Source organism: Phasianus colchicus, chromosome 13 (genome assembly GCF_987193195.1).
Source record: "Phasianus colchicus chromosome 13, bPhaCol1.hap1.1, whole genome shotgun sequence".
Lineage (NCBI taxonomy): Eukaryota > Metazoa > Chordata > Aves > Galliformes > Phasianidae > Phasianus > Phasianus colchicus.
In genome coordinates this window covers 10,559,959-10,585,138 of record NC_143448.1, presented here as the reverse complement: position 1 = coordinate 10,585,138, position 25,180 = coordinate 10,559,959, and the positions used below count along the sequence as shown (strand labels likewise).

Sequence of the window (25,180 nt, the reverse complement as noted above, 5' to 3'; positions counted from 1 at the left end):
TTCCGTGCCCCGAATCCGTCCCTGGCGGGGAGCGCGGGCTCCTCGGACCGCGGCTCTCCCAGCGGCTGCCCAGAGGGGACTCGGAGCTGAGCCCGGCGTTTCGCCTTCCGAGCGGCACGCTGCCGCACTCCCGGGGTGCCGCACTCTCGGGAGCCGGTCCGTGCCGACACAGCCCGAGATTACGGTGTTTGCATTTGGGGAAATCCGTGATTAAATTTACCTGCCCGATTCGCGCCGCGGGACGGGACGGGAAGGGACGGGAAGGGACGGAGGGGCAGCTCCGCGCGTTCATCCCTCCACCGCTAGCGCACGATGGAAGCCGCGGATCAGCGGCAGCGCTTTCCCGGCCCAGCACTGCCCCCGGCCCCGTCCCGCAGCGCGGAGCCCCGCAGCCCCGCCCCGCCGGGCGCGCTCCCGGCCGGGTCCTAGCGCCGCTCGGGGCCTCGCTCTGCGGGTCCCCACGGGGCTCAGCTGATGAACCCCGCGCGTCGAACCGGGCCGAGCTCCGGTACCTCCGCTGGGACGGCGCCTCGGGCCCCGCGGGCGGGCACGGCGTCCCGTCCGGCCCAGCGTCCGCGAGTTCGCGCGTGATGGTAAACTTCGGGGCCGTTCCCAGTGGAACGGGACCGGGCGCTCCGGGCTCCGAGCCCCCAGAGCTCCGCGGGCGGGCGGGCGGAGCGCAGGGCTCCGCGCGGGGCTCGGTGAGAGCGGAGCTCCCGGGGGAGGGCGTACGGCCGGGCCGGGGCGCTAAGACCCGGGGCGCGGTGGTCAGAGGTTCCCAGCAGGACACTAGAGGGCGATCCCCGGCCCTGCTGCGGGGGTGTATATATACGGCACGCAGGACCGAAGCGACCCACTAGGAACGGGGCAGGCAGGCGGCGAGCGGGGCTCGGGCGGGCTGGTGCGGGGGACGGGCTCCGGGCTCCGGGCGCGCCGAGCGGAGCCGCGCCGAGCTGAGCCGAGCCGGGGGAGCGCGGGGTGCTGCGGGCTTGGCAGAGCCGCCGCCGCCCCGTCCGAACCCTGGATTGCCGGAGCCCTTCACCATGCCCGGCAGGCTGTAGGTGCTTCATGGAGCAAGCCAACTTCTACGAGGTCGATTCCCGGCCCCCGATGAGCAGCGGCCAGCACCACCAGCTCCAGACTCCCCTGCCCGGCAGCGCCTACGGCTACAGAGAGGCTCCCTCGGCGGCGGCACCTGCTGCGGGCGGCGCGGAGCTCGGCGACATCTGCGAGAACGAGCACTCCATCGACATCAGCGCCTACATCGACCCCGCCGCCTTCAACGACGAGTTCCTGGCCGACCTCTTCCAGCACAGCAAGCAGCAGGAGAAGCACAAGGCCGTCCTGGCCGGGGATTTCGATTTCCACGGCATGCACGGGGCCGGCGCGGCCGCCTCGGCGCCGGGGCACCACCCGCAGCACCAGCAGCAGCCGCTGTTCGGCTGCGCGGCCGGCTACATGGACGGCAAGCTGGACCCGCTCTACGAGCGCATCGCCGCGCCGGGGCTGCGGCCGCTGGTCATCAAGCAGGAGCCCCGCGAGGAGGAGGAGGTGAAGGCGGCGGCCCTGGCGGCCCTCTACCCGCACCCGCAGCAGCACCCGTCCCACCTGCAGTACCAGATCGCCCACTGCGCGCAGACCACCGTGCACCTGCAGCCCGGGCACCCCACGCCGCCCCCCACGCCCGTGCCCAGCCCGCACCATCCGCACCACCCGCACCCCCCGGGCGCGCTGCCCGCCGCCCCCGGCGCCCTCAAGATGATGCCCGCCGACCACCGCGGCAAATCCAAAAAGACAGTGGACAAGAACAGCAACGAGTACCGCGTGCGCCGGGAGCGCAACAACATCGCGGTGCGCAAGAGCCGGGACAAGGCCAAGCAGCGCAACGTGGAGACGCAGCAGAAGGTGCTGGAGCTCACCACCGACAACGAGCGGCTGCGGAAGCGGGTGGAGCAGCTCAGCCGGGAGCTGGAGACTCTGCGGGGCATCTTCAGGCAGCTGCCCGAAAGCTCGCTGGTGAAGGCCATGGGCAGCTGCGCCTAGCCGGGCCCTTCCGCTGCTCCGTGCGCTCCGAGCGGTGCCGGAGCGAGCTCAGATTGCGGGGGGTGGGCTTTTTTTTTTTGCTTTTTTTTTTTTTTTTTTTTCCCAACGGTAATGACCAATAAAAGAAGCCAGGCAGCTGTAGTATTACCAGGTCGGTGCCTTAGGGTTGACACACAAATAAGCTGAAAAACGTGGTGGGTTTTGTAAGGAGAAAGGCGAGGGGAAAGAAGAGATAAAAAAAGCCCACGTGTCTACACAGGGTAAATGACAATAATAATAGTAATAAAGCACATAGAGCAGCCCAGATGTGCCTTAAAGCTGCCTGCAGGAGCTCTGTGCCCGCAGCCTGCCGAGGAAGGAGCGCGGGGACGTGCGGGCTGCGGGGCCGGCGCGGGGACGGCGGAGCGGCAGCGGCGCCGGGACCGCCCCGGGCGGCAGCGGGACGGGACAGCCCGAGGGACGGACATCGGGACCGGAGGACAGCCCGGCCCGGCAGCCGGACAGTAGGGCCGAGGGCGGCCCAGCGGAGCTCCCCGCGCCGACAGGAAGAGCGGCGGCGATTCGTACTGTATGTCACGACATGGCGAAGCACAAGTGAATAAATACCTATCGATGCGGGTATTTACTACGAACTCTCAGCGTATTTTGCTTTCTCCCAGGACATTCAGCTCCTCTCCATGTCTCTGTCTGCCCAAGCTGTGCCTCGTGTAATGTGAAAGCCTTTCCGTGTATACTAGCTACACTATTTTTATTGCGTTACTTAGATCTTTGCCATCACACCACTTTCTTATCTGGTGACAGAGACTATGCCCTCGTGCTGCAACGTTATTTTATTATTTGTGTGGGTGGGTGGGTGAGTGCGAGCTGCGCTGCTGCGGGCGGCCGCGGCCCCGCTCCGGGCCCGGGGAGCGCTGCGCGGGGCTCAGCCCGCGGGAGGCGGCCCCGTCCCGCCCGGGGACAGAGCCGGGGGCAGCGGGAGGGCAGCGCGGGTGCGTGCGGGGCGCGTGTGCGGCGTGCGTGTGGGGTGGGAACGTGGACGTATATGCACACACATCGGTGTTTTGTTTTTGTTTCTTTTTTTAATTTGGGAGGGGACCGCATATACCGTTTTGTCGGATAGTCCTGGTTACATTCATAATAAACAGCATATACTCTGCCATCACCGCCCGCTGCGTGTTCCACTGCTCGTCCCGGGGCCGGGCAGCTCCGAGCCCCTCTCGGCACCGCGGCCCCGGCCGCCGATCGCTCCCGTTCGCCCCGTTCGCGCGGCGCCTTCAGGAGGCGGCGGTCCGCGCCGCGCCGCGTGCAGGTGCGATCCCGCTCGGCGCTGCGGGGCCGGGGCGGAGGAGGCGCCCGGGTGGGACGCGGACGGCGTCGGGACACGCGGAGACGCCGCGCGGCCGCTCGCGGTGCCGGGCCCCGCCCCTCCCCCGGGGAGTTTCGCCCCGGCCGGGCACACAGACGCCGCTCCGGGGCTCGGCACGACACGACCCCCCTGCGGGGCAACGGCTACCGCGAGGCGCGGGGCCAGCTGCGACCGCCGGCCCGAGAGGGCGGCTCCGCCCCGCCTCGGAGCGCCCGGGGTCGGGTTCGGGGCCGTAGCGCGAGGGGAGGCGGCGCGAGCAGCGGCTGCGATAGGGCGCCGGGGCCCCGCCCGGCGGCCGCCAGCGAAGGGAGCGCGGCCGGGTCGGGCCGTGGGGCCGCGCCGCCCGCGCCAGGCACGGAGGAGCCCGGGGCGGAAGGCCGTCCCCGAAGCGGAGCGATGCCGGAGCGACGCCCGACGGCGCGGAGCGCGGGGTCGCGGGTGGGGAGGTCCCGACGTTCCCCGCTTTCCGCCGGTCCCGCCGCCCCGGCCGTCCGCGGCTCCCTCGGCCGCGAGGAGCGGCGCGTCACGTGGGCGGGGCGCGCGCCGTGGCGGGGCGGAGAAGCGCTCCGCGGGGACGCGCCGAGGCGCACGCGGCACGCCAGGCGCGAGGCAGCGGGGAGGAGGAGGCCGAGAGCGCGGCCAGCACCGAGCCCAGCACCGAGCCCAGCACCGAGCCCGCCGTGTTGCGGGGCGGCCGTCATCGAGCCGTGCGGGCCGAGTCGCGCCGTCCCGGCGGTACCGAGCGCTCGGGCTCCTCTCGGCGGGACGCGCTGCGGGTTCGCTCCGACCGCGCTAAGCGAAGGTAAGGCCCGGCCTGCTCCGCGCATCGTGGCGGCGCGGAGCGCGGGAGGGAGTGCGGCGGGATGAAGGATTTTTACTTCTCGGTTCGATTCACGTTGTTGTGAGGGAAGAGCTGCGCTCTGCGGGCGCCGGGCAAAAATACGGACGTTCGGTCGCGTTCCTCCCCCCGCCCCGCAGAGCCGTGCCGCTGCCGGCCGCGTGTTGCGCTGCGCGGTGCCGCGCGCGTGGCACGGAGTACCGTGGAGGCTCCGTTACCCGCAGCGGAAGGCGCTGGCGATGCCCGCCTTAACACGGCGCTAGGGCGAGCGGCGGTGGCCCGACAGGGCTGCCGGCCCGCGCCCTTCCCGGCGCTCGTGTCCCGGTGTGGCCGTGCAGGCCTTCTTCGCCCGGCCTGCGCCGCGACGCCCGGAGCTTGGGCTGGGACACGAGGGCCGGGACGGTGGGCGGGCGGTGAGGCGGGGCGGGGGGAGGGAGAGAGCAGCTGCTCCAGTGTGCGCGGGGGTGAGAGGTTGCTCGTGGCCGTAGTGAGGTGTGGGCCAGGGTGGGGGTGGAACGACAAGGTTTTTCAGTGATTTATTTTCTTCCACTGCAACGGGGGAATTACCCCAGTCAAACTTGCCCTCTCCACCTGCTTTGAGTGATTGGAGGTCAGGAGGCAGCTTCTGGAGTACCCTGCAGTAATTTCCCTGCTGGAAGGGGGGCAGCGGGAGTTGCTTTGCTGTTAGGTGGAACCAGTGCTTCTCCATGCCGTGTGCTTGCCGAGTTTGACCCAGTTCAGTGGTGAAAAAGATGAAAATTTAATTGAGTAGGAGGTTGAGGGACAGACCCACTCTTGGTGTAATAGATTAGGCCAAAATAATGTTTCTTGCCTGGTTCTGGACTTCTCTTCCTTTCCTAGTAATGAAATCCTCATTTATACAAGTGAAGTCGTGTACAAATGCACACCATGCATGGAAATTTCTGTGTCCGTGTGCTTTGCTGCGCCGTATCTGAGATATGGCATTTTAAAGCCACGACAACACTTAATAATAATTATTCCACAGGAAACTTCAGAAGAATGCAAATGTCTGTCCAGATAATTCTTGCAGTCCCTGCCTCATTTGGGGTAGTCCTTCGTACCTCAGATGTTGACTGGATCTGAGAAGTCAGACCTTACCCCAAAGGTGTTACAGTTTTGGTGGAAAATCAGCACGTGTTTGTAGTTTACTGAGTGTGCCCAGAGTGGCCCGCTTCTCTGTAGGGAGCCTGAAATAAAAAGCAGCTCTTTGGAATAGGGATTTTTGTAAGGCTAGCTCCACAATCTGTTTTTTCCTTGAGCTGGATAAAGGCAGCATGTCCACAGCACACCGCCTGCCCGGTGCTTTGCCGGAGGCTGGGTGACCTCGCCCTCAGTGCAGGAGCAATGGGCTGGTGTCCTGAGGAGCGTGTGGCTGGGAGTCTGTAATTGGAAGGGAATCCTCACAAAAGGAAACCTGATTCATTTACTCTAAATATTTAACTGCAATTTTCTTACTTTAACACCATCCTATTTTACTGCACTATTGCATCTTGCCTCCAAAATTAATAGTTAACCGCTGAGAAAGACAGGTCTGGCAGAATGGAAATCAGGCATTATATTATCCCATGAGTCATGTGCGTACAGAGAACCAAACAAGTGTCAGCCAATGGCTTTGAGCCCAAAATATGTCAAAGAGGAGATGCGTATCTTCATTTATATTAAGTAGATAGAAAGCGTGTTGCTGTTCCCATTAAGCTGCTTGGAGCCCTGCCACCGGCTGCGGTGGGAACAGGATGGGCCCATGCAGCAGGAGCTGGCTCTGGCTACCTGCACTCACCGTAGTTTCTCTGCGGCAGGGGCAGCTTCTGTTCTAACAGTTGTTCCTAGTTAGCAAGGGGTTTGGAGACCTGCCCTGGTCTAGATGTGATTCCTTTCTTTGTCAGATGAATTGATGTCTCCTTTGAAGCACGAGGATGCGCCATAGTCGGCAGCAGCCCGGCCTGTCAGAGTGCAGAGCGCTGGGAGTGGGGAGGGAGTGACTGATGGGAGGGATCAGCACAGCTCATTTCCTCAGCAGGGTTTTTGTGATTTGTAACTATTTACATTTTTAAAAGCCGCGTTTAGCAATTGACCCTGCTTTATGCATTCAGACCACTTTATTTGGCAGAATCTCGGTGGAATCAGGGGAAGTCTTTACTGAATAAATGTCTCAAAGGCGTGACCTGTCCCTCAGGGAGAGGAGTTGATACGAATAGCAGTGATACGCCCCAACCAGACTGGGAGATCAGGGCTGCTGCTGAGCCGCTGCTGGTCAGTGGGTATCACGTGCCTGAGCTTTTTACATACAGCCGTGTGCTCATCTGCTGCGTGTTTTGTTTTTGTCGTGTTGTCGTTATATGTTAGGTCTTAATTCTCCTTTGTGGGGCAGAATTCAGTTTCATGTGAGGATTGGAGGCCTGGAAACGTACACTCACTAACTTCAGAAAAATCATTTTCACACTTCTATTGATGTACCAGTTCAGTTTAAATACTATTGACAGAGTTGGGCTGAAATGAGTATTTGTTGCTGACTCATAATTGTACAAATTAGGATTAAGCCTTCTCATAAGGTAGTATAACATCTGGAAGTCTGTGTGCAAGTGCTGCTTGCTTTGTTCCAGTCAGCAGCCCTCCTCTGTTTACTGGAACTCAGACTCAGTACCAAAAGAATGGGGCTGCCAGCGTTCTCATACTGGCATCCTCAGCAGTTTTTTGATCTGCAGTTGGTTACAGGATTGGCTTGTTTGCAGTGAAACAGGTGAGGGGGGATTGCTTCTGAGTGCAGTGGAAGTAAGCTTTAGAGTCCCTAGTTTTGATTTTAAGAACGGGTTATTTGGCTCACTAAGTGAAGCAGGGTTATAGCAAAAGTATTGGCAGTATTTATTTCAAAAAGTCATAGTGCAGTTACCACATGAAAGCACCAAGTTTTTATTGTAAGTGGACATGTAGGTCATGTAAATACAGCTCTGGCTGTGCTGCTTTTTGTTTACATTGTGGGCAACAACGTTTGCAAATATCGCATCCAGAATTCCGAGCTCATACAACTAATTTAAAAACAGCCTTTGCTAAGGCAGATTCCGAGGGAATATTTCATGAGAGCTGCAACAATGTGTGGGCCATTCCATAATCTGTGGATGTCATTCGTGCTTTTGGTTATCTTTTGTAATTTGATGGCTGAATGGCGTTGGAAATTAGAATTTTTACCTACCAGTAACGTTAACTAACTCTTTAAAGCTTGTTTGCATGTGAATGATTTCCTTAAAATTATAAGCAGTGACAGGTTTGGTGACCTTGTTGGTGTTGGCAGTGCTGTGCAGGAGCTGGGTATGTCTGCAGAGCTCCATCTGTGACCTGAGTTAGCCCTGCGAGAGCTCCTGGGCCACACTGAGGGTTTTTGTATGCTTTTTGCAGCAGGTGATGTTTGCTTTTCTCTTTCTGCAGCTGTAGGAGAAACATTCAAATAATGAGAATGTTTTAGGGCTCATGTTAGCAGTGGGTATTTTGGTATTTGTGTTCCATGCTTGTCACTGGGGGTGTTCCTTGAAGGCTTGCACACTGCGGAGCCAGACACCGCCTCTGTGGATTGCAGTTGTCCTCTCACTGCCATCCCTGCGTGCTGCTGGATGCTGAGGGAGCGCTCCCTGGCCGTGCTGCTGCTGGGGAGGAGCTCGTGGTGCTGCTGGTTCTGAGCCGTGGTGGGGCTGAGGTGGGAGCTCTGCTGTCAGCTCCAGCCTGAGACCTGCAGCGTTCAGAAGAAAATGGGATATACCGAGAGGAGGTTAGGAAAGAGAAAAGGCAGACAGCAGCTGTTGTGTATGGGAGAGAAGATTCGGAGTTGCTGCTGCTGGCAGCAGATTTAGCTGGAGTGGGAGCAAGCCTCCAAAGGAGGGGGATCCAGGCCAGGGGGCAGCCAGAGGTACAACAGCTTCTGTTGGAGGGCCCGACACTTGCGTAGGGCTCCAGCCAGAGCCTGATGGGTGCAGTGTGATGGCAGGCAGGCAGTAGGCATGCTGAGGTTGCTATTTTGTTAGCTTTCATGCTACATAACATCATCTGTTTATTTAGAAAAGCATGTTTTTCACCCCAGTCAGAGTCATTTCCCGTGAAAAGCAAAGCTCTCTTGCTGGGAGGACTGCTGGGTTCTGTGAAACACGAGAGCGACCAGAAAAGTTACAGAAAATCTTGAAACACAGGGGAATCCTTCCCTGCATTTCTTCCATCCCCCACATACCTCCCAGAATGCCAGTGTGAGAGGAGAGCAGGGCAAGGATACAGTTCATGTCTGGGCTGTGTGCACATCCTGGGCAGGTGTTTGTGATGTGCAGTGTGGGCTGTACCCCCACCAACACGTGCAGCTGCTGGCACGTACCACCAAAGTGTGGCACATCAGCTTTTATAGACAGTTTGTTAGTTAGAGTTTGAAATGCCAAGCTACTTCTGATCTTAGAGTGGCAAACTTGCCCTGTAAGCAACTTTCTAGATTTCACGTATGACTGCATTAGTAGAGTCTATAATCTGTTGGCAGTTACAGCTGCTGGAGCTTTGCAATTTCGTTAATTTTATGTGCTAATAAATGGCTCATGGGCAGCTCCCTCTTACCAACCAAGGCAGTAGTACTGACTAAAGAATCAAGAGACTTAACGAAGGAGAATGAAATGTGGAGATCTTTTTGTTCGACGTCATCTTCTGCTCTTCTAGCTCAGTGCACTTGAGTGAGGTTTTCAAGTTTTTCATTATGTTTCTGCTTTTTAATAAAAACACACTGATTCTCATGAGGCTGGGGAGACATCATTTGCCTCAAGAACTGTAGTCAGGTTGTAAGTTGTCGATACTGCAGCGTGTCATCCTGCTGGCAGGGCTGAGCTGATGGCTGTGAATTGGCCAGCGTGCATCTATGTGCAGTGCTGCGGATACCCCGGGGCTCTGAGCCTCCAGCTGGTCAGCATCACACAGTTGTTAGCAGTAGGTGGTGAGAAACACCTGTGAGGGGAGCACTCTCATCCCAGGTGTGTTGGGTCCTGGCAGGCAGGGGCTGGGTGTGTGTGCCAGGCACCAGACAGGCACAGAGGGCAACAAGCCCGGGCTACCTTAACTGCAAACGAGTGACTCAGCTGTTTCTGCAGAGTTTGGAGTTTCAGCAGAATATTTCTTTTTCCGCTATGCTGACAGCTTTTCCACCCACGTATTGCAAACGTGGCTTTGTGCCATGGAGGTATTTTAGGATTATAAAGCGTAGTGTAAATTTTTAGAGTTACATACGAAAAAAGGTGCCTTCTGGATCTTGAAATCTGTAGGTTGTAGGTAGACTGGGGAAGTAAGGGAGTTCTTTGTAAACCCTGAGGCTTGGAGGAGATGGATCCCCATCTCCTGTCAATCACCTGTTTTTATTTATTCCACTGAAGACCAGGCAGTGTTTTCAGATGACCTGTATCTACAGAAATAGAATACTCTGAAATCCCCCAAAGTTTTGGCAGAGCTTTTATTGTGGGCAGTTACTCATTCGCACACCTGGTACGTACTGTTGGTCCTGTTATTGTAAGGCATTCCCAAACAGTCCTGCAGGGAAAATAAACTGCAGAGAGATATACAGGAAATTAACCATAATAAAACGCAAAAGGTTTCTTAATCTGTCAAGTGTATTGCAGTGTTCAGTGAGTTACTGTACTCAGCTGAAGATGAAATTGGTCGGACTGTGCCTGTGATGTTACTGCAGCTCGCTGAGCCACACGCAGATACACACAGCGCGCCCAGCCGGTCCTTTTTCTGTCCTTGCTGTGAGGCTGTGCTCCTGGCTGTCGGTCTGGGACCTCTGCGTGGATCAGGCATGGCAGGACTGATTGAGGAGAAGGACAGCCAGGAGCTGGGGTTGTGCTCGGTCATTTCTGTGCTCAGGCAGCCAGCTGTGGAATCCAAAGGTTTGCTCTGTTGTCACAAATTTTTTATGCCACAAATGCTGATGCGGCAGCAAAAGCCACTATCGAGGGCCTCACCACATCATGGGAATGGAGAAGAGAAAGAGCAGAAATCCAGAGAAACGCTGTTAGTGACCAGTAACCGCCAGGGCATGGCAGATGGCTCTTGTGAAGCTGGCAAGGCCACGGCTTCTCTAGACTCCCTGTCAGCTGGAGGGGCAGTAATTCATCGGTGATGTCTGCAGCAGTCCTCAGTTCGCTTTTCTGGTTGGATTTTGGGGTTTGGGTGTCTGTTTTGTTTTGGTCTTTTAAGAAGTTACTTCCAAAGAAAAGATATAATAGAATATGACAGCATATATTAAGCATAAAAGCATTATGTTCCTCTGGGAGCTGTTGGAGGAGAAGCAGCCGAGCCGCTGAAATGCAACCCCACCACTGCCATGAGTGCCCGCCAGCAGGTCAGGTCTCTGCGGTCGTGCTGGGCGGGTCTTGGGGAACCAAAGGGACAAGTGACTTTTGTCCCTGGCCAGCAAGAAGCCACTAGGCATGGAGACAAGCTCTCCCTGTTTCACCCTCAGGCTGCCAGCGGGCCAGGAAACGAGTCCTCCCAGCACCTTGCGCTGCGTGCTGTCACGCTGTCTGTGTCACAGCAGGGCAGCCTCCACCACGGCTCCTTCAGTGTCACAAGGAAGGGGAACAGTCCTCCTCCATTGCTGGAGCACTGGCTTGGCAGCCTTTGTCTCTCTAGGCTGAGAATGGGGGTTCGTGAGCCTGAAATTCAAAGTGAAGCTGGTGGATGTGAGTGCCATGGGAACCAGAGCAAGCTGGAGGTTTACACGGATCCCCGCAGGGTTAGGGCTGCCGAGTTTCATATGGTGCTAGAAAAAAAACAGTGTCTCTGGAATAAAAATCTGTCTGTGTCTCGAGGCAGCTGTGGGCACCTCCAGCCAGCACCTGATTCACTCGCGAACAGTTACCTGCGAGGCATCTCAGCTGGCAGACACTTGTCCGAGGCGCCGGAGGCAGCATGGGCTGTTTTCAGTTTAATCTATTTTTAATGTGGCGCCTTATTCCAAACTGCTGAGTTCTCACATTTCCAAGCCGTCGTGGTAATAGGATTGTGCAGCCTTATTGGCTAGAGTTTTCCACCCCCAGTGCCAAAAGTTAGGCTCCTAAATCCATATTTAAATGCCTAAATGAGGCTGACGAATCCTGCAGGAGTCAGTAGGAACTGGACGTGGTCTGCACCTTGGAAAATAACCAGGCCATTGGGTGTGTGAGCAACGCCTTGCTGTAGGCACCCAGATGTTGTGTTTTTATCCAGAATGGCTGTGCGTGTCAGTGTGAAGGAGGGAGGTGAGATTAGTGCAAACAGGAGCTTTGTTGAGAATTTGGAAATGGGATACACTGAGAATTGTAGCAAGTGCCCATCCCTTGCGTTGGCTTCATGTCTGCACTACTTCCGTACCCACGATCTAACACTGCATATTTTTACTCTGCTACCTTCTTCTGCTATTTCTATTTGTGGCACCCTGCTAGACTTGTTCCCAAGCCAATCCAAAATTCTTCTGAAACTCCCTTTGCTAACAGCAGCATGAAAGCAGAACTCCGCAGCGTCTGCAGCAGCTATGGCAGGGGTTTGCTTTTAGCTGAGTGGTGTTGGTCACTTCAGCCTTTTGAGTTGGACTGAAAATGGGAATGCTGTCTGCCAAGAGAAGCAGCTTGTAAAAGTTGTGTGATGTTGCTTTTTTCATGGCAGACCTGAGAAATTCTGTATGTGAAACTTCCAGGCGGCACTTGAAATATGTGCTCTGATTGCTTTGTGTGGAAGGCTTCTTTTTTGTGTTAATACTGCAAGGTAACACATAAGACCATGGAAGTACAGTGTGCTTTCATCCAGATGAGGCAGAATTTATTTAGCTTGAAAGCTAAATAGTACTGCAGTATGAAAGTGTCAGTTCAGTTTTTATCCTGTTTTCTACAGAGGAGGAATAAACTGTTCCCAGAGTCTCACCAGAAGATAAAATTCCCTTGGTTAGTCAATGGCAATGTGCTGGAGACTTAGAAAACTTCAGCAGACCACATCCTTTCGTCCAGAGAGCACGGATGGAGTGGAGGAACCTTTTTCTGGTGCTTTGGGTATCCCATTACCCTGACCCATCATAGTGCTAGCTGACTGCTGGCCCAGGAGCACCAGGGATGAACACTGGGTGCAGTGCTGTGCAGCCTTAAGAGCCAGATCCTGACGTCAGGAGCAGAGCTTATGTGCTGAGGCTTCCCAAACAGTGTGTTTGATGTCTAGAGGACAGCCGGAAAATGCAGCTGTTTCTGCGATCTCCTTCCACTCTCAGTTCCCTTGCCATCTCATCTGAAAACAGCAACTTCATGCATGCTTCATGCTTGTGTCTTCTGAGGGTTTCCAGGGTCTCCCCAGGGACAGAACCAGCAATCCTGCTGAAACAAGAGAGTGCTACTCCCTCCTTCTGGCTGGTGTCAGTCTTCTAAGTCACTGTCATTTATTTTAGAGCATTCACTGGGGAAGCGAGTGACCTGGGTTCAGTGCGTTCCTCAATCTGCTCATCTCTCACTTCCCATGAGACAGTCTAAAAGCCAGCCTCCAGTTATTCTGGGTGAAACCCTTCAGCATGAAACCATGCCTCCCAGTAATGGGGTGTTTCTGCTTCCTGTCCCACTGTTGGTCAGCAGCTTGTTTCAGAGTGAAGCTATCAGGGCTTCGTGTTGTGAGGAAGCTCAGGTACAGTTGTCTCTCTGGGAGCTGGATTGCCAGACCCCACTCTGCTGGCATTTGGAGAAGACATCCCTCAATCCTTGTGTGCCTGTGAATGAGAGTGGAAAAATGCAGCTCCTTGGAGATGCTGTGCTGGTGTGGGAGCAGAAAGCTTGCATGTGAATCAGACCACAGAGTGCAGGTGACTGAGGGGGAGGAACCTTGCTGAAACTGGAATTCAGTGCCTAAGTCAGGTTTATGAACTGTCTAGTTTTAGGTATTTGGTTGGTGGTAACTCCTTGAAGCTTGTCTCTGCTTTTGGGTCTGCACCCAAGGGTCCTAGTGGGTCAGCCAGGATCTCTACTGCTGCTCTGATAAACGTTTGCAAGGTTTATTAAATGTGCTCTCTGACGTTCTTTTGTGGAGACGGTAATTTGACAGTCATCACGTGAGAAACTCCGAATTTGCCATCTGGCCCGGCAAGACTTAGTTCTTCTCACCATTAATTAAACTGACGTTACTGCACGCTTTTATGATGGTGGTTATGATCTGTCCTGCGATAACACCAGGGCTGGTTCTGAGGCATGCACAGCACCTTCCACTCGCATGACGTTTGTGGGTGGTGCAGCCGAGCACCTCTGGACCTCAGTGTCATCTCTAATAACTGAGTTTCAGGGCCCCACTCAGGCACCTTCCCCTGGAGCGGGTTCTTCTGGTTCTGAGGGGATGGTTTCACAAGTAGGAAGACATAGCTAGGGGGGAAGAAGGGGGCAGCTGCTTGGCTGTAATAGAGTTGTATAACATGCCCTGACAGGAGATCTTACTGACCACAGCTTCGCCCTGCTTGGTGAGGCTGTGACCATTAATGGGAAAGTGGATTGGCAGCAACAGATAGAGCAGGGAGCAAAAAGAGAGGAAGGAAGTGAAATAGGACGACAGCCGAAGACAGCTGCAAAAAGCAGGTAGGCACATCGTGGTGGCAGCTGGAGTGTGGAAGAAGGAAACTAAGCTTCTTTGGTAATGAGACAGAAGGTGTCTGTATCCTATCTGGAATGGACATGTGTGGTGCCCAGCAATTTAACCTGTTTGTTATCCCCCTTCAGACCCCGCTCCAGGTGCTGGATGGCAGAGTGTTTCCTACCTTCAGTGGTTTCCAAACTGTGACTTGGCAAATGGACTGAGACTGGTAGGTTTGAAAAAAATGCCGGAGTGCGAGGCTTGGGAGAAGTTATTCCCAGCACTAACTCTTGCCATTTTTCTCTTCCCTGTCAAAGCCTTGAATGCTCAACTGCTCAGAGTTAACTCAGCAGCTTCAAGAGATTCAATAATATTTGTTTTTACCCAAATCCCTCGAAGTCTGAGGGAATGGAGACAGAATCAGTTTACTGAGATGAAAAGCCAAGAAAAGTAAATCATCCTTGGGTCAGGGTGAGCTCTCATTTGAAGAGGCCACAGATGGCAGGGATGTTCATGAATCAGCAGTTTCACAGACCTCTGCCCATTCAGGGAGTAACGCGTGTAAACAAACATGAAAACGGCACAGAGCCGCAGAGCTTTCCAGATCCTTCCTGTTCCTTCCATGCAGTCGAGGGGGCCCTCCTCAGAGGAACCAGACAGAAGAAATGGGCTGCTGCCTTGGACTCTGGGCTTGTCCCAGGATGGTCATCCTATGCCTGCTTCAGCTGTGTGAGAGCCAGAGGCTAGAGTGACGGCAGGATGTCCCCTCTTCTCCCATTCGTGCAGCCAGGTATGCTCTTGAGTACGGGAGGCAGCTGCTGAGTAGCCTGGTGGCAGGCGTTCGGAGTTATCTGAGATGAAGGGAAGGAAGGAGAGGTGAGGTAAGGACGTGAGCTATTGCACCATTGCACTGCTGCAGGTGTGGAACAGCTCCTGTACATGTGTGCTTTGTGAGGTGGGCCTGCCCCTGGTGTGCTCCTGCTCTTTGATTCATGCACTGGATCCACGTGCTGCTGAGGCTGGGACCTTAGAAGCCCCACAGAGCTCTAGCCTGTCTGGTGTTAGGGACGTTCTTCCTGCAATTATTTGATGTTTGTCAAATGTTATGCCAGAAAATGCAACCAGAGGGATGTGCTGAGAGCCCCCACTTTGGTAGGTCTGTGTTTGTATTCCAGGGCCTTCTGGCCAAGAGATGCAGTGTTACTTCCATGCTGCCCAAGCGTCAGCCTGGGCGGTGCTTCTACCAGAAGATAACATATAAGTGATGAGAACTGGCCAAGTCAGTGACTGTGCCTGAATTGTATTCGAGACTTTGTCATGGTTTGAACCATGACAGACTTTTTGTGAGTAGTCTATTTGGGATGAAACACAGCCCAAATCTTCAAACCGTTGTGTGGGATGGCAGCTGTGAGACTTCTATTGAAGCTGCTAGGCATCACACAACCAAAACTTCTGAGTGTGCTTCTGATGAGGAGATGCTGCTACTAAGGCTCTGAGACAAAGGGAAGTGAGGGGAAAATGGACTCTGCCATTCCCCCAGGAGCAACGCCTCACAACATGTCAAACCTAGCAATTGTATGTAAGGAGCAATTACAGTGGATGTCACAGGAGATGTACAGGGACATCTAAGGCATTGGGATTTATTATCAGTAAATCAGATACTTCAAGTTCATTGCGAAGTTGGAGAACATCTAACTGTGTAAAGGATCTGAGGGAATTGGATGAAGTGAATTTTGTGACTGTGAAGTCAGACAATTAAGTTGTCATCCATGTTTCCAGATAATAGAAAAATCCTTTGAGAAAGTTACTTCTCAAGGAAGTGTCTATCTCATATAGTAATGAATAGTCAAGAAAGCAGCTGTGTTTTTAAAAAACATATATCCACCAAATAATTACAAGTTGGTATGCTTAAGGAGGGAAGAAATATGCAATTATTTGGTGTTATTCTTTTGAGGGTTTCTTGTGCTGGTGTCCACACTGTGGCAACATTATCTTAACCTACTTTGACTGTCAGTGGTAGAGCATAGTAGCTGGGGGTGGCCGAGTGCACAGTGGGATCTGCCACAGCGCAGTGCAGTGCAGACGTGCTGGGGGTGGCTGTGACCTGGGACCCAGCAGCTGGGGGTGAGCGCCTGGAAGAGGATGTTTCTGAGTGGTGCTACCTAGAGAAAAAGCAGCCTGCTGGTGAGATTCAGGAGTGTGAAGCACCTTAGGGCATCAGGGTTTAGAAAGGGGTGGAAGAACATGGGACAGAAATGAGCAGTACAGAGCAGTGACATGCTTGATGAAAAGCCAGCCTTACTGAGTGAGCACAGTCACAGAATGAAAAGCTGCCCACTGGGCAGATACCAAGCAGGAAAATGGCATCAATCTAGACACAGTGCTTTTTGTGACTCTTAAGGCATTGATGGATGAAGACTCAATGAAAAGAAGCTTCCTTTTTCTTATGTTTTGACATCTTTCAGGCTTAAACATGAACTAACTACCATTATCCTAATTTTACAGATGGGGACAGACAGGTTATGTGACATGCTCCAGGTCACATGAGCAGTGTGTGTCAGAGTGAGAAACAGCACCTGGATCTCTCAATTGTGAAGCTGTTGCTCTTGGCACTGCGTCATTCTGACTGCAAACAAAACACTGAGATTGACTTTGCCTGTGTCCTTCTTATGCCTACAAATGGTAAGGTTTTTGAACAAATCAAAGAAAGCAAAAAGAGTCACTCCTCCAATTTGTATGTCCAATCCTCTCTATGCAGTGGCATAATGTACCCTAGAGGAGCCTGTAATTAATACAAGTAATTACCCCTTGCTGCAAAGACTCTGCAACATCACTGGTTAAGAATCTAGATGAAACTTTCACCTTGTTTACTGAGTGCTTCATGCTGTGTGATTCAAAGTGGATTGGGATGATATCTGCAGGAAGAATTAACTTAGAACCAAGATGAACACTGCAGGCGTCTTGGTGCCATTGTCTTGACTTGGCCACCACTTGAGCTTTAATAGAAATAGAGAGAAGGCAGGGAAATAATTAGGTTGGAAATAGAGTTAGCTGTTAGCTGTAGGAGTGTTTGTCATAGTTTACCTTCTTCACTCAAAAAGATTTAATATAAGAGGATTGGATGTTGGTGACTTGTTGGCATGGGAGCCTGTTTAGGTTCTAGGCATGTTCTTGGTCTTCAGCTGCACTGAAGATTGTCAGGACTGGAATTTTCCAAAGAGCCCAAGGGACCATTATTCCCAATGCAGAAGATGCCTAGAGCGCATCCCAGTCTAAGGCCAAGTCTCAATGGCAGAACTATCCTTTGGATTCCAGTTCCCAAACCTGCTACCACTCCAGATACGTACTGTGGGCTGCTGCTTTTAACCTGGTAGTGCTGCCAGAGGCAGTGGGCACCTAACATTTCATGACACCGAAGAAACACACATTAATTGAAACTCCTCAGGCAAACAGCTGCTTCTGCTTGCTGTGACTCTATTTTCAGCTCTTAGCTCTGAAGTGAAGCTGACAATTTTTGCTGGTTTCTCAGACCTCCTATTGAGTTTTTCTAATTAATATTTTTGAACTACTTAGGTGTTCTCAAGTCTATGGTGATCCAGAGAATTATTATTACTGCTGGTATTATTAAAGCTAATAATGCTGCTAATAACCTCAGTGAGCTTGGCAGAATTCAGTTTGACCGAACTCCTTGCCGCAGATGAAGAAAGCTAACTTTGGTAATGTGAGGGGTACGTGACTGAGTTCCCAGTACCTGCTGTTTACAGGGGGCAGGAAGAGTATATTTGTTCAAATGAAAAAGGTCAAGGCAGAGGCCCATTTGCTGTTTGTTAATAAGTAATCTGAAGTACAACACAGCTTTACTGTAACGAATCAGCCTAGCTTAGCTGTCCTTCCATCACCATTGTATCCAACACAGTTCTAGATGAAAATGCTGGTTTAGAAATAATCCATGTTCTCACAGATTATTTTCAACATCTGTGCAGAGGATTTATTTGTAGCTGGGGATCCACAGCAGTAGCAGCAAAAGAACCTTCCATATTTTGCCAGTGCTTGTCTCGGAAACTGAGCAAAGGGTGAAATACTAGATAGAGCATTATTTGTCTCCTGGGAAGTTCTCCCCTAGACTCGGTCAGACCTGTGCATCTTCCCTATGGAAGTGTGCCAGTCCAGAGCTGTGGTGGTAGCTGGCCTGCTTACTGCACCCTGCCAAGGTACTGATGTAACCTGCAAAACCACCTGTGTCACCTCAGAGCCTGGCCCATAGTCAACGGTTAAAATTCAGACATGGGTGTCTGAGAGTATCCTTCCAAAGGGCTGAGCACATGTGCACTGCAACCTCTGCCTTGTCATGGGCTTTTGCCAAAAAAGGTGGTTGTTGTCCAAGCAACAGTTGTCCTGATTATTTCCCAAAATACCGTTTGGTATTTTGGGAAAGGGCTGGATTCTGTCCTCTGTGGTTCACTTACTGAGCACAGGCAGGATTCATTAGAAAAGGTTTTCCTATTCATGAGACACTTAAAGTGCTTATCAAAAAAAAGCAATACTTGTGCCAGCTGCCAGCTAACCACAGATTCTCATTTGTAACTCTTAATGTTCGTGTCCTTCAGCTGCACCAGCCTGAGGCACGTTAGATGTCACACAGCTATTCCCTGAAATAGAGCTTGTGATGTGCACACTGCAAGAGCAGTACTGCAACACCCAGGCAGCGAGGCACTGTCAGCACACACCCACAGCACAGGTTTGTGAGGGGCTTCGCCACATACACAGGTATTTCTTGAAGGGAGGTAGCTGGGGTGCACACACAAGTGCACATACGCATGAGGTCACCTTTGGAAACAGGAACCATGCAGATGGCAAACTGCAGTTTCTGGCTTCCTGAAATGTGATTTCAGGAGGCAGTGATCCTTTAACAAATCAACAGCCCGGTTCTAAATGCCTGTTAACTGAGGTGGGAGGGAACAAGCTTGGTGAGGGCAGATTTTCTCTACAGAGCAGATCACATCTGTGTGATACCAGAGCCGTATCAAAGTCGTCTTCAGCTCCTGGGCCTGCCCCCATGGGAGGCAGTGGCAGAGGAGTGGTGGGGAGGGGCTTTCTGCAGTCATTCGCTGTCTGGCAGTGAGCAGAGGACTGAGGCTGTGTAGCAGCTGTGGAAGTGAGGAAGATGAGGAGCATACAGGGAAGAACACTTGGGAGATTGTAGGGTCTTTGTAGTGGGATGGAAAGAGGATTTCTGCAACTTGAGTGTTCAGATGCAGCGGGAAACAGGGTCAGTGGCTGTTGGTTGCCAGGGAAGAGGTATTTTGGATGCCCCTTCTGTTTGCCCGACTGTTCTGAGATACTGAAAAGGGGAAGGAAGAAGGGGAGAACAGACATTGCCTGGAGAAGCTGGCATGGCTGGTGCTGCCCTGTGTGTCTGTACCTATGTGACTGGCTGCAGCTGGATGGTTGGCAAGCAGTACAGTTGCAGAGATTCTTGAATTGATCTGATGTGCTGAGGATGTTTATCCCAGAACACCTGGTGTGGGCAGCAGGGATTGTAATGGAATTGATACCTGCTTTTATGAAGTCTGGTTGAGCTGAGAATCTGAGCAAATACCTTCTAGCTAAAGCACGTCTAGGAGGAAGGTGGCATGAAGTCCTAGATCTCGTGCTGCTACGCTGCTCTGAAGGAACATGTGGCCTTGCTGTATGTCACATGTCCTGGCAGGGAGAGCAGCAAGCATTACTAACTGGCAGCCCTTGCAGAATGGTGATGCCACATGAAAATACACGTGTTCATTACTCATGAGATACATATTTGTTGCCCATCCCCACCTTCCCACAGAATTATACACCCAGGGTGGTGGAGCTTTCTGTGCCTGTCCCTGGATGTGTTGCTGTTTCCTCTTGCTGCTCTTTGTTTGGGGTAACATCTGTTGTTTCTGTTGTAGTGAGTTTCAGGAGTCATTAGCAACAGTGATACACTGCACTATTCCTCCAAAGACCAGTCAGGATTTTGCTTCTTCCCCTAATATCAATGGGAAAGCTGGTGTATCTGGTACTGAAGTAATGTGATTAGCTAGAAGATGCTAAGTATTCCCTGAACCTAATCCTGAGCATCAGTTATCAACCCCCATCAGTCTCGATGATATCGTGATGGTGAATTTCTGGATTATGCAGTCTTTCATGGATACAGGAGAGGTGCATAATGGAAAGCTGCAAACAGCACTACAGTCACACTCTGTTCTAACCAGCAGCCAGCCACGATGCCTGGGAAATTGTGCAGGTGGTTTCAGAAAATGGTAAGTAGTCTATTATCACTGAGAAGGGGGAAAAAAAAAAAACTCTTGGGAGATTTCCCCCATGACCATCTGTTAATTTTCTCCTGTAGCCATTAGTGATTTCCACTGAATAGCATGTTTAGTGCCCTGCAAACAGTGCTGTGGATCAGAGCACTGTATTGCTGCTGCTGGACCATGCAGCCTTCCCCATCAGGAATTAGCACACCAACATGCTTCCTCAGCATGCACCTCAGCACTTCACATCCCTGGCAGTCATCAGCCTCAGACACAATTCTTCTGTTCTCCCATAAGCCCTGGGCTTTGCTGCACCTCTGATAGGGGAGCACCTGTGATTCACCTGCCAGCCTTCTTCCATGCAGCTCCTGTAGACTGTTCTGACCTAACAGAGGCCTTGCTCAAAAGCTGCCATATCTGCATTCATTTAGAGGTGCTCAGGTGCTTAGCTACAGCCCCTGTACCCCTTTAGTACAGACCCTTAGCAGGTCACTGTAGTTTTTCATGCTGTCTTAGAGATGAAATGCTGAAAGTGCTCATTGTCTGCAGTCCTTTTTGCACTTGTATTTTGACCAACAGACACATACAGCACAGTAAAAATAACCACCAACCTTTGTGGCAACTGTCAGCACGCTGTGTGTGCCCTGCAGCACCCATAGGCTCTGTAGCTAATGGTGGTCCTGGGGCCAGACCCAGCAGGGACAGCATCTCTGCCTCGTGCCAAGCTGTGGAGGACATGAGATTGTCAGAGCATGGCTGGCAGCTGCTTCTGCTTTTAGCTGGGAGTTTCTCGTATTGCCCAGGGTAGGGAATGCAGTGACAATCCAAACGTGAGTGGTGGTGGAAACCCAGTATATTAGTTTGGACCAAATTACACAGTTGAGAAGAGTTTTCAAAGCTTTCTTTCCAGGTTCTTCTGTGATACCAGCATAAAGAACAGACCTGTTCACATTGCCCCCAGATCGTGGCCTGGGGGCAGTGTGAACAGGTCTGTTCTTTATGCTGGTACCTGAGAGCAATTGCTAGAAGTGACTTGGCTCTTTTCTGTGTTTCATGTGTGTGTGTACTGGGTGTGCTGAGTGGTTTCCAAAGGAACTTTCTGAGCACTGAAGCAAATGGGGAAACTGGCTGTGAAGCAGTTGCTGCAGTAAGTGAAACTTAGAAGCAACTTTTGCTTTGTGTGCAAAATAGGGTGTTTTACAGGCGTTTTTTTGTGCATTTGGGCTTGTGTGGTGTTTCTTCAAAGAAATGTTATCATTTGTGCATTTTTACAATAAATAATTATTGAAAAAAATCTTTGTTGGAGCAATGCAAACGGACACAGAGCATTTTGCTATTTAATAATTACCTGAATACGGTTGTTTGTTCTTTGGAAGAAGCCAAGCTTTTTCACTCCTCTTAAATTAAGAGACGTGCACCAGAGTGTGTCAGGGGGAGAGCCTTACCCAGGAGGCAGTTAGTGCAGCGCTGGGGTAAGTAGGACTTTGCTTCTGAAGCAACAGCAGCAGTACAGATTTTCTCAATGGTGTTTATGCCTTAACACGTGCTGCCTCACCAACTCCTCGTTTGTTGCTCCCAGACCTGAGTGCCCAGGCTGAGTAACTTCCTGATGTAACCATGTGCAGATACAAACTTTTGAAGTTATACCCAGGAGTGCTTTGATGTCTCAGTATTAAGCTCTGTGCTTTTTGATTTGTAGTGCCCACCTGCCAGCTTCAGAGCCAGCAGTCCACACCATGTACCCAAGGCAAGCCTGATGCTTCTGCACGACATCCAAAACTATCAGTGCTGGGACCAGAGAGACTAATAGGAAAACTTACAATTTTTAAGTCTGCCAGCCCAACAGCTCCTCTGGAAGGTGAGTACAGACAGCCTTTCTGTCACAGCAAACATATTTAATCTGAAACATCGATTGCTGGCAGCCAGAAAGTGACAAACTGGGTTGCTGCTGTCCTTAGGGTCATTGTTCCCACCTTCCATCTCTTGCAGAGCATCCAGACGACACAGTGGGGAGCAGGCACTGCTTGCCTGCACTCAGCAATGTGCTATTGAATCACTGGGCCACAAAGCAAGTGCATGCGAGGGAGCGTGGCTGCCTTTCCTACCGGTTTGAGCATTCACATGGGAGTTTGAGAGTCTGGACTCTGCTCCCAGGACTGTTTATGCATTTTACGTGGAACAGTCACCAGGTAACATATAATCCCCAATCAAAGCCCTGAGGGGGTTCAGGCAAAGCAACGCCCAGTTTTTGGATCCTGATCAGAGTTAGGTGTGAAATGGGCTGAGCTGCTTGGCCCTGTCAAGACTGGGGCAGTTCTGGGCATGCATGAAGGTGGAACTCTAGATAGCTGAAGAACTTGAGAGTATTAAAAAAAAGCTGGAGATTGAAAGGGACAGACAGTGGGAAGAATCTGGGAGCTGCAGCAGGCTGTATATGTGGGCATTTCAAAGTGCAGATCTAGGATAAAGCCTCATGTGCTCCAATGATGAAGCCCTCTTACAGGGAAACAATTGTTCTCACAGATTTCTGAAGTAGAAACTTATTTACATAACCATTTTTTTAATGTCCTATCCTAGTCACTGCATTTGCTTGGATTTCTTTCCACTAGGCTGCATGTGCTGAGCTGCACAATGGTGGCTGCCATATGAATAGCTTGTTATTCTTACCAAGCGTGACAACTGCTGTAGCAAAATCAAGAGCAACCTGCTCTAATGTAAACTGATTTCAGATTGCCCCTGGCAGTCCCAGCTACCTCATCTAACCTCTTTTTTTGCCAGTTTTTTTCTTCCTTTTTTTTTTTTTTTTTCCTTCTCCCCACTGAAGACACACCCAGTGCTTTCTTGTAAGGCGTTTTATCACACTGGCTTTTCCATCAGCATCCACAACACACAGAATCTTCTCTGGTATTCTCCCTTGATATATCCAAAGCCTCTTGGATTCTCCATCAGATGCAGCTGCCAGGTGTCTCCTGGGGAGAGCTCTGCAGCGGTCACCGGTTGTACCCAAGAATACCCAGCTGCAGAGCACCATAGATGTGTGCCTGGCTCTTGAGACTGTTGCATCTTTGCCCACCTGTGTTTGGAACACATAGGGCTCAAGAAGTTCAAACAAAGGCTTATTCAGAGGGATGGCTGTGTCAGGTGGGAAGCAGTTGTTTTGCTAAGAGACTGGGGGCAGTGAGAGATGGGCTGGGGGCAGGGGGTGTTGTGGAAGAAGCAATCGTGGCTGCCAGATTGGTGTGTATGATGGGTGTGATATAAATTGCTACCTATAAATTAATACCACAACAGCATTTTAATGAAGTGTTTTCTAGTAGCACTTGTCCAGGCTGGTTGTGTTATGCTAAGGCTGGAGAGGTATCTCCAAGCAAGCTTCTTGGCTAAACCTTCATAAACATGGTCTCACCCAAGATCTAACTATGATTTGTTTGGATAAGAGGTTTTGCTTGTTTGTTTCTGGACATGCTTTCAAATACATATGGGTTCTTACTTTTATTTATTTATTTTTTGCTTCTTGGTCCGGGTTTTGTGTTGGTATCACAGACCCTAACTGGTGCAGAGATTAGGGCTAAGCCTGTTGCTTTTTCTGGGCATTCATTGTGGTTCTGACAGCAAGTGCCTGGGTCAGCTGCGGTTTTTCAAGGGACATCTGGGGCTGTGACTCACTGTGGTGACCTGTGTCTCTGCTGAGCCTGGGAGGTAAAAATACCCTTGCACACCAGTGTCTTTTAGGAAGTTCTCTGTCCTTAGCTTCTCCTGGTGTGCCGGCACACCTGGCACTGCAGCCCATGCTGCTGGAAGGCACAGCCTCATGGATCCACAGCCCACATTTGCAGTGTGATTCTGCAAAAACCCAGCAACCATTTCTCATGGCAGCTAGTAGATTTTCTGAGCCTTTGGCAGCCTGGGTTGCTGCATACAAATGTGCATGTATGTATGGTAGGATGGGATGCAGATATTGAAGTAGGTGTTGCATTTGGAGGCCATGTTATACACTGCTTTTACAACATTTCAGGCCAAAACAATTGTTTTATTAGAAAGTCTCACAACATGTCCAGTTGCCACCACAAGAATGTATGAGAGCTGCATAAATCCAAAATAAAGCCCAGAAATAGTCTTTCTCATGCTGCCTCTGAAGTGAGGAGGTTTTGACCTTAAAGACAGACCTCTTTTTTTGCTCAGGTTGAAGATCAGAGAGAGAAAGTTCAGTTCTTTGATCCTCTAAGATAAAATCTCAGAACTGAAGTCTCTTGACTGTCTGGACTTGTGATGTATGCATTGAATTCATTCATATTACAAATAAGTAATAACTGGCAGGTGATGCTGTGGAGATAACAGCTTCATTCTTTTCGAGGAATCTGTAACCAACTCCAGCCAGGTCTCTCAGATCGACAGCTGTTAAAAAAAAAAAAAAATTAAAAAAGAGTCAAATAATTTTGGTTGGAAAGAGCACCCAGAGGGCTGCAGCTAACCTCCTCAAAGGGACAGGGCTAACTTCTGCATGAGCCTAGGCTACTTAGGGCTTTATTGTTAAATGTTGGAAGTCTCCATGGGTGGAGATTTTACAGAACTCTTTGGGCACCCATTTCAGTGCACGTCGGCTTTCATTTTGAATCATTTCTCCAGTTATATTCAATGGAATTTGTCCTACTTCAGCTTGCAGTCATTGCCCTTGTTCTGTACAGTGCTGATGAGCATCTGGTTCCATTATCTCCTGTGCAAAGAGGGTGCAATTGGCCACTGATTCATGATGAGCATTTTGTCCACAGGGACCCCAGGTGCTTTTTTCATTGAAGCTCCTTGCTAACCACTCAGCTCCCATCCTCTGCACGGATTAATTCTGTATCGCGTGCAGATTTTGTCTTTCTCTTTGATATATTTGAGATTTCTGTCAGGTTAGTCTGCTGAAGAACATGTGAATGGCTGTCCTGTCCTCCAGCACAATGATCTACACCCTGAATGCAGTGTCATGTGCAAACATGTAGAGCATGCATTGCAGCCTTTCATGCAGGATGCTAGTGAAGACAGGCTCTAGTGTTGTCCCTTGAAGAATGCCAT

The 25,180-nt window shown here is 51.5% G+C and overlaps 2 protein-coding genes across 25 annotated transcripts in view; both read left to right on the top strand.

Annotated features, from left to right (window-relative positions):
* Positions 1-25,180, top strand: part of LOC116244009 (uncharacterized) — a 51,163-nt gene that overhangs the window by 15,542 nt on the left and 10,441 nt on the right. For 11 of the 24 annotated variants that reach the window (XR_016470559.1, XR_016470561.1, XR_016470560.1 and 8 more), the window contains exons 1-3: positions 3,725-4,211; positions 21,822-21,980; positions 22,112-22,311. Coding sequence is in view for 13 of the 24 variants with exons in the window: in XM_090149322.1 (XP_090005448.1) it covers positions 3,806-4,211; positions 21,822-21,980; positions 22,112-22,311 (765 nt within the window). In the remaining 11 variants the exon portion in view is untranslated. The other 13 variants (XR_016470562.1, XR_016470563.1, XM_090149318.1 and 10 more) reach the window with 4 other exon arrangements.
* Positions 713-3,205, top strand: CEBPA (CCAAT enhancer binding protein alpha). Its single transcript, XM_031615503.2, has one exon. The coding sequence runs from the start codon at positions 1,069-1,071 to the stop codon at positions 2,041-2,043; it is 975 nt and encodes a 324-aa protein (XP_031471363.1). The 5' UTR covers positions 713-1,068; the 3' UTR covers positions 2,044-3,205.